The 9,011-nt window shown below is 42.9% G+C and overlaps 1 protein-coding gene across 3 annotated transcripts in view; it reads right to left on the bottom strand.

The window, feature by feature from the left end:
- Positions 1–1,690: 1,690 nt before the first annotated feature.
- Snx6 (sorting nexin 6) overlaps positions 1,691–9,011 on the bottom strand; it is a 51,835-nt gene continuing 44,514 nt past the window's right edge. For all 3 annotated transcript variants that reach the window (XM_004637094.3, XM_023721804.1, XM_023721805.1), the window contains 5 exons: positions 8,596–8,635; positions 5,960–6,046; positions 4,306–4,465; positions 4,145–4,230; positions 1,691–2,337 (listed from right to left, as the gene is read on the bottom strand). In XM_004637094.3, the coding sequence (XP_004637151.1) occupies positions 2,284–2,337; positions 4,145–4,230; positions 4,306–4,465; positions 5,960–6,046; positions 8,596–8,635 (427 nt within the window). In that variant the 3' untranslated portion in view covers positions 1,691–2,283. The remainder of the gene's footprint in view (positions 2,338–4,144; positions 4,231–4,305; positions 4,466–5,959; positions 6,047–8,595; positions 8,636–9,011) is intronic.

Genomic DNA, 9,011 nt, shown 5'->3' with positions numbered 1-9,011 from the left:
TTTTGCCTCAAAGAATTAGCTAAGACAAGCCAAAAACTGCAAAAAAAAATTTGCAAAGTGATGGCTGAATGGATATGGGAGAACCCAGCTGTGCAGAGCAAACTCGGGCAGAAGAAAAGATAAAACGTGCCACATCCACGAACGCAGCATGGGCTACGACAGAAGGTCACAGCGCGCAGCTTGGTGCTTCTGGTCTTTCGTACCTGACATCTCGTGGGAGCCTCAACTTCCACGGGGGGGAGGAGGGGGGTGTCCTGAGAACTGCCGAATTACTTGGCCCGGTCCTGAGATCTTGTAACTGACAGTCCCCTTCACTTCCCTACCCAGCTCTGGCACTCCCCATCTCTTGTATCAAAGGGATGCCCACTGTGCCCTGGCCCCAGCAGACTACCCAGGGACCAGAGAACTGAGAAGTGTGGCACAGTTTGCATGTGTGGAATGTGAGCATTTCATGGCACCTCCATGTTTCCAAAGCACAGTACCAACGTTTATTATCCTCACAACACCCCTGTGAGGTAGGTTAAGGTCCTTTAGGGGAGAGAACTGAGGCAGAAGTCAAGCAAACCTGCCCAGACCTTCTGGAGGCACAGGGCAGCTGGGAAAGGGCGGGACCTGAGCGCAGACAAGGGGCTCCACTGGCCGGCACACGCAGAGGCAGACACAGCCCAGCACATCTTCACTGATGCGGGCTACATGAAGGACACTACACCAACCTCTCGGCCACAGGACAAGATCAGCTCCCATAGCATCAGGAGGGCACATCGTTAGAGACAGACAGCAACCAGCACATGTGTGAGCGAGAGAACATGCTGGGAAAGGCAGGAGTCATGGGAGGGCAGGAAGACAGACCAGGCAGTCTTGAGGGTGGTCTGTGATAATGTAAACTAGAAACCAATTCAAGGGTCACGAACCCAAATGGCTGTGGTTTCCAAACAGGACAAGTCAGAAAAAGGTGGTGGAAAACTTCAACCACTTTGAAATGGGAATGACAGTACTGTTCATTCACATTAGGAAGGCCAATAATAGCTATAATAAAACTACTGGCAACTTGTCAGCACTATTCTACTTGCACATCAGCTTTTATCTCAAATACTCTACTTTTCCCCAGAGACAGCTTTTCTTGGTAGCAGATCTCTCTCAATACAGCAGCTTGAGAGCTACACAATGGCTCAATGACATATGTCTCATGACTATTTGGTTGGCTAGGGTAGGGATGGAGGCCAGGAAACTATGAACTGTAAGAGACTATACACTGCTCCTGTATTTCACAAATAGCCGTCACTTGCCTCTGCCCAATCCCACTTTCTACAGTGCACAGAGAGAGGAATAGTTGTTCTTTTCTAAGGAGACTGCTGAACTAATTCAATGTGCATTTTTTCCTTTTTTGAAATTTTTTTGGGACAGGGTCTTGCTGTGTAGTTTAGGTTGACCTTGAACTCACTACACAGCCCAGGCTGGCATCGAACTTGGGGTGATTTTCCTGCCACAGTCTCCCAAGTGCTAGGGTTACAGGTGTGCACTACCACAGCCAGATCAATATATAATTTTAAATGAAACAAGGAAAAAAAAAAAGAGAGAGAGAGAAAGAGAAACTAAGACCTGAACTGTAAAGCATAATATTGGAGTAGATTTATTATGGCTACTCCAACTTTTAGAGTTATACATAACCTCAGTTTAAAACTATCACATAGCTGGTTATTTTACAATAATTGGTTTAGTCTACAAGTTTAAGGCAAACATACTAATTAATGCATTTTTCTTCAGAAATCATACTTAGAATATGTGAAGTCTGGCCCAAAACTTTTATGATAATTAAAATAAGTTTGATTAAGATGCTTTACAAGGTTACATGAATGAACTAAGAGTATACGGTACAATACTTTTTAAAAAAATTTTAAAAAATCAAGAAGGCCATCTTTACCTTGTTTGAACAATGTAATTTGAAAAGGTTAAAACTTCAGAAATGACTTAAAGGAAAATATGATTGGCAGCCATAAAGAATACTATTTATAAAATGAACCCAGTTATCAAGGCTACTTAAAAAAAGACTAGACTCTGGGCTTTGGAGTAGGATGGGTGCAGGACATGGACGCTGCCCAGGGACACAGCGCGCGGCACAAACTGTATTGCCTGTGTGCAGTGCTGCCGCCGCTTCTCAGAGGAGGAAGAGGAGATGCACTTTGTCAGCTTTGCTTCTGGTGGGCAGAAATGCTTAATGTCATTAGGGAAATAAAAATAAGATCTGAAGGAAGGCAGCCCTTTTAAACAGGAACTGAAAGAGGCTTATGTGTCTCCATTCAACACTGCCAGGCAGTTCTGCAGCAACTGGAGGTTTCCCTGAAAAGGAAGGTGAATTACAAACTTCATTAGTACAGACAGTTTGAAAGAATCTCAGGGGGCCAGGGAGATGGCTCAGTGGAATAAGTGCTTCCCTGGCAAGCGCAAGGGCCTGAGTTCGATCCCTGGTTCTGCAAAAAAAAAAAAAAAAAAAAAAGAGAGAAAAAGAAAAAGAAATCATGTGACTTGAGGTTTGTTCAAAGGTCTGGAGTGGAGAAATAGCCATTCTTTAGTAAATAAATTTCTAGACATACATATACATAACAGAGATGGAACTCAGGACCTTGTACTTGCCAGGTAGGCACTTATACCACTGAGCTATCTCCTCACCCTAGACCAATATTAATGGTCTAGATTAACTAACATTTGTTTTTTTCATTCATTCATTCATTTATTTGGTACCAGGAATTGAACTCAGGGCACTGCACTGCTAAGCTACATCCCGGGCCCTGACATATTCTAAAGACGACAAAAGATGTCCTTTTTGGCCATGCTTATTCTGTTTGTTTTTAACAGAACTGGGGATTGAACTCACAGCTTTTGCACTGAACCAACATCCCGTCCTTTTTAAACTTTTGATTTTGAGATATAATCTTCCTAAGTTGCCATGTGGGGCTTGAATGTGTGACCCTCCTGCCTCAGCTTCCTGGAGTGCTGGGATTACTGGCATGCATCACATCAAGTTATAGTGCACACTGTCATATACTTAACTGCCCACCCAAAAGGGTGTGCACTACCCTACACTTTTATCAGTGGGGCAAGAAGGCACACACTTCCACCCTCCCTTGGTCAGTTTCATCACATTTTCTTTTCTTGCACTTATATTTTATACTTTACCAGTAAAGACTACTTGTAAGAATATACATTTTCCATTATGACCAGATTTCCATTATGCTGCAAAACATAATAAATGAAATCCAAAGTAGTTTCAGACTATCTGACCTTAAGTTTTACTACTCTTTAGGCTTTTTGGTTTGGAACAGGGCTGGGGAGGAGAGATGAGGAAAACTTTGTTGCTGGTACCGAGACACAGCATGAAGAAGCACTTCTGGATCCTCCAGCACAGCACAGTAACTACTGTGTAAAGTAATCTACATGTGCTGCAGTGACAAGACACTTCAAAATCGCCAACACATAAAAACAATCAGCAGTTAAAAAGATGAAAATGCCTAGTACCCTGATCTGATCACTGCAGTTTCTATTCCTATACTGTATGGCTACAAGGTGTCCTACAACTGGGTACAAATAATGTCTCAATGTTAAAAAATAGGAACGAAAACGTTGGGCTGGCAAGATAGCTGGGCTGGCCAGATAGCTGAGTAGTCTAAAGTGCCTGTTTCGGCAAGCTTAGGCAAGCACAGGGACTGCAGTTCCATCCCTGGCACCATATGCTGCACCAGCCCCACCCCCAGGGTGGGCTAAGCCAGCTACAAAAAAAAAAAAAAAGTTAAACAAAATCACTGTGGTGACCAGGTGTGGTGGCATGCACTTGTGATCCCAGCGTTCAGTAGGCCGAGGCAGATGGATAGCTTGGCAGCACAGAGCCTGCCTGGCAAGTGCAAGGTTGGGAGTTTGATCCCTGGTATATTAAAAAAAAAAAAAAGGCAAAAAACACCCATACACCAAAAAAGGGGGGAGAGGGGAATGGGTAGCATTAGGCTATTTATTCCCAGGCTTTTGAAGTTTTACTTTGTAACATTTGGAACAGATCCTGACCTTGTGATCCCTTGCCTCAGCCTCTTGGCGGCTGGGATCACAGGTGTAGTCACCACACATGGCTTAAATTATTAAATTTTTAATACGCTACCTTGGCATGCTTTAGTTCTAATTCTGCAAGTTCCACTAAATTTTTTCTGAATGCAGCAACTCTTCTTGTCTTAAAGTCTATAAGTTCTGTGAACAAGAAAATAGAATTAACAAATTTACATAATGGTAAGATAACCTTGTGACTGAAGATTAATGCAATACCTTGTTTTGCAGATTCAGATATTTTTTCAAACTTCTGACAACATAGTTGTTGGGAAGTTTCGGCCTGCAGAACATCTTTATTTTTTGCCCTTGCTTTATCCAGCGCTTTATTAGCATTTTCATAATCCACTAAAGACCGAGACCTTCGGTAGAGGAGATCCTGTGGGCAGAAGGTACCACATGTCAGATCCACCCCCAGCACCACTGGAGGGGACACGCAGAGTGAGAGCACCACATGCCAGTTACCCTTCAACATTTTATTTCCATGTGCTTTTGCTTTACAGATTGAACCCCAACTCCATACCCTAAGTGTTCTTTTATTTTTTATGTATTTGTTTAGTTTGCTTTGGATAGGGCCTCACTCTGTAGTTCAGGCTGGCTTTGATCTATGTAGCACAGGCTGTCCTCAAACTCATGGTGATTTTCCTGCCTCAGCTTCCCTAATGCTGAAATCATAGGTGTCTGCCATGCTTCAAAACAAAACAAAACAAAACACAACACAACACTAGCAGTTTTATTTCTGACAGCTGGGTGTGCTGTGGACATCCCTGGGAAGCTAAGGCAGGAGTAATAACAAGTTCAAGCTTAACTATTTAGCAAGATCCAGTCTCAATAAATTTTTTTTAAAAAGGCTGTGCTCACAGTTCAGGGTGAAGACCCTGAGTTCAATTACTAGGATCACAAAACAATCAATGCAAAACAAAGCTCCCCCCATTTGAGATATAATTTCTATTAAATAGACGGTAGCTCAGAGCTGCACAACCATTACCACCAACCAAATTCATAACACTCCCATCACTCAGAAAGAAGCCCTGGGCCGAGCTCAGTGGACTAAGCATCTGCTTTGGCAAGCGCAGGGACCAGGGTTCAATTCCCAGTCCCGCATGCCATGCCAGCACTGGGCAGGCTGAAAACAGGAGGATCACTATGAGTCTGAGCTGCGTAATGAGACCATGTACCTAATACATAATTGAAAAAAAAAAAAAAAAAAGAAGAAGCCCTGTGCCCATGAGCAGCCACTCTCTATTTCCAACAATTTCTCTGGCCCTATACAACCATTAATCTGGTTTCTGTCTCTGTAGATCATGTTGTACCAGAGTCTTACACAGGTAATATTTTTGTTTCTTTCTCATAACTTCTGTGAAATTGGGCATGGACAACACTAGTCATTGAACCGAGGGCCTTCACAGCATGCTCAATTCTTACCCCTTTTTATATTGGGTCAGGGTCTCATCATGTTTTCTAAATTGCCCAAGCTTGGTTCAAACTTTTGATCCTCCTGCCCCAGACACAGGATGCCAGGATTAAAGGCATGCTTATACACCACATCTGGTTTACACAGAAAACTTATGTATTTCCTGATCTATAATTTCTTTTTTTTTTTTTTTTCTTTGCAGATCCAGGGATTGAACTCAGGCCCTTGCACTTGCCGGAGAAGTGCTTATTCCACTGAGCCATCTCCCTGGCCCTATAGTTTCTAAAGGGAGAAAAAATTAATACTTGAATATTATCCAAAAATAATACTTGGGGACCCCTTTGTCTCTGACAGAAGCATTTTCCCCCAGTAAATATATTCTACTCTTCTTTAAAAAAAAAAGTCATCTTTAACAATGTTAAGTCTAATAAGCTCTAAAGAAATGAATAATGAAGTTACCTTAGCTGCTTGAGATTCTCTTAAGTAATATTTTAAAAGGTCAGAAAGTTTGAGGTCTTCATCAGCAGACACTCGTGCTTCTATTTTCTGAAAAGAGAGAACAATGGGTATTAAATTAGCAATCATAAGGGCCGGGGAGATGGCTCAGTAGAATAAGTGCTTCCCTGGCAAGCGCAAGGACCTGAGTTCAATCCCCGGTTCCAAAAAAAAAAAAAAAAAAAAAAAATTAGCAATCATGTTCTGCTTTCAGCATTCTCCTTAATAATTACTGCAAGAACACTGAAGTTATAAATGACTATAGCATGTAGTCCTGTTTTACTAGTTTCCTCCCTTTTTTTTTTTTATTTTTGGAAGGGTCTACAGGGTGTTCAGGGTCTCACAACGATGGACTTGTAGTGATCCCTCTGTTTACAGCCTCCCAAAAGCTGGGATTACAGGTGCGCACCACCACACCCAGTCTTCGAGGCTAATTCCTCCCTTCTTCCCCCAACTAACCTGTTACTTTTGTTTGTAACCCTGACCAAAGAACAGAAAAAGGATTTAATCAATTGGTTCAATTGGTGCCAGTCAATAATGAAAGACTCTTTGATCCCAGCACCTCACTGTGCAACTCGGCCTCACCTCTGTACTCTGCTGGACAGCACAGTGCCATGGAAGGCAGCTGAGCAGGGCACACCTCTACTCACTACATGGGGAGTGTTATGAGCTATACATGTACGATCTGTGCTTTTTCCAGTATGTCAAATACACTTCAGTGAAAATCAGAAAAACTGTTGCTTTTTAAGTACTATTAACTTACAGAGAAATTAAAACTTTATAGATCCCCCTAACCTACCCCAGCCCAGGTAGGACTGAGAACTGAACTCCGGGCCTTGCTCATATCAGGCTCAGCCAAGTTCTCTTACCACTGAGCTGAAGCTCAACCCTGGAACTTCTTATCCTAATACATAAGAACGAAGGCAAAGTATATTCAAAACTGACTTTTTTCCAAATCTGACTTTGATGTGCTAGTAGCAGTCTACACAGTATGGGCAAGTTATTAAAGTAAGTTTCCTCTTCTTCCACTGAAAATAAGAGTCTGTGTCCCTTCTCTGGGACTCTTAAGCGCTCAGACCGCCTGGCCAACAGCAGAAGTGATACCATGCTGGTGGCCAGGCCCAGGCCTTAAGAAAATAGCCACTCTCACACCCACCCCTCTGGAGGGCAGCCGGTGCCATGAGGAGCTGTGAGCAGCTGCATGGAGTGGCTGCAAGTGGTGCCCTCCCTCGCATAAGTCAAGTAGCCAGGTTTGGCTCACGGTTATAATCCTGGTACCAGGGAGGCTGAAGCAAGAGGATCACTGTGAGTTCGAGACCAACCTGGGCTACATACACAGTGAGCTCAAGGCCAACCTGAACTACACAGGGAGGCTGTCTCAAAAAGACAAAAAAAAAAAAAAAAAAAAGTAAATATGCTGGAGAGATAGCTCAGCAACATAAGTGCCTGCTTGACAAGCACAGGGTCCTGAGTTCTAGCCCTATTACCACAAAACAAACCAACAAAACCATAGCATATAAAATAGCTATTGTAAGCTACTAATTTTAGGCTGATTGTTATACAGCTGTAATAACCAGAACAACATTCAGATGCTAAAGGAAGGCTGGGAAAATACACCATCCTGTTCTAGTTTCAAAGAAACTGCTTGCAGCAAGGTCATTACTGACTCATGGCCTCAACTGCAGCCCCTCTGTGTTCAGTACCATGTTCACACCCGGGCTGAACTCCCCCACCTCTCCCCATAATCCCTCTGATGCCACGAGGTGAACAGTGAGCAGGCAGCCAGATGGGGAAACACACAGGCCACTGGAGCTGAGGCCTCTCATCTGTGTAAACATGCTGCTCTTTCCTGCTCCTCCCTATTTGTTCTCCACGGTAAGTATCTTTTACATCTAATCTTCACATCTGTTTCTCAGAAGGCTTAAGTCTACTGTGTGCTGTACATGTGCAGAGAAAACATCTCTACAAATTATGAAAGGCAGAATAATAAACTACCTGGAAAAACATTTTTAAAAGGGGGAAAATAAGAAACTTATGTTAATAGCAGTATCAACACTCTGGCTCCTGGGTGGCAATACCTCTCCTTCATCATCTCTGTTATCACTGGAGTGACAAGGCCATACTGAGCTCCAACTTCACACTGCATGGCTAACAAGAGTCTTGGCTACATACCACTAAATGTCAAAAACATCTCTATTATTTTATCACTGATTACATTAAATACAGTATGTAGTAGGTTAAGCCCCCAATACGGATGCTGGTGTTAAGTTGCTTCTGTGAGTGCAAACTTTCTGCAGCTGTGTATGTGCCCCACACTGATGCCACTTGGGTGGGTAACACGTGGAGGAGCAAAGTGGGGTCCCTTGAGCAAAGTCCTTTGTTACTCAAAGCAGCCCCCCAGTTATTCATTTTTTGCTCTGGAGGGCGGGAATGATGCTACTCTTTATAAATGCTACAAATGTGGTGGCACACGTTTGTAATTCCAGCACTTGGGAGACTGAGGCAGAAGGCCAAGGGGGGAGCTCTTACTGTTAATGCTTATTTTTAACTATAGGACAAGTACAATCTTGTGTGGCAGAACTCTAGAATTTAGTACTTACTCTTGTTTTATCAAACAGTTCTGAAACTTTGAGGAAAAACCTGGAAGGGAAAAATATTTTCATCAGAAGCTATACTTGAAATGTTATAGGGAAAAAAAAAAAAAAAGAAAGAAAGAAAGAAATGTTATAGGGCTGGGGAGATAGCTCAGCGGTCTAAGCACCTGCCTGGCAAGCACAGGGACCTGGGTTTAATCCCTAGCACCTCATGCTATGCCAGCCCCAAACCAAGTGCACTGAGCTGGTCACTAAAACTGGGTGTGGTGGCGCACACCTGTAATTCCAGCACTGGGGAGGCTGAGACAGGAGGATCACTGAGTCTGAACTGCATAGTGAGAACCTATACCCATTAATCAAATAAATAAGTAAATAACTGATTTAAATATATGTGTGTGTGTGTGTGTATGTATATATATATA

The sequence above is a fragment of the Octodon degus genome, unplaced genomic scaffold, assembly GCF_000260255.1.
Source record: "Octodon degus isolate 3935 unplaced genomic scaffold, OctDeg1.0 scaffold00086, whole genome shotgun sequence".
NCBI lineage: Eukaryota > Metazoa > Chordata > Mammalia > Rodentia > Octodontidae > Octodon > Octodon degus.
This window is presented reverse-complemented; position numbering and strand designations above follow the sequence as displayed.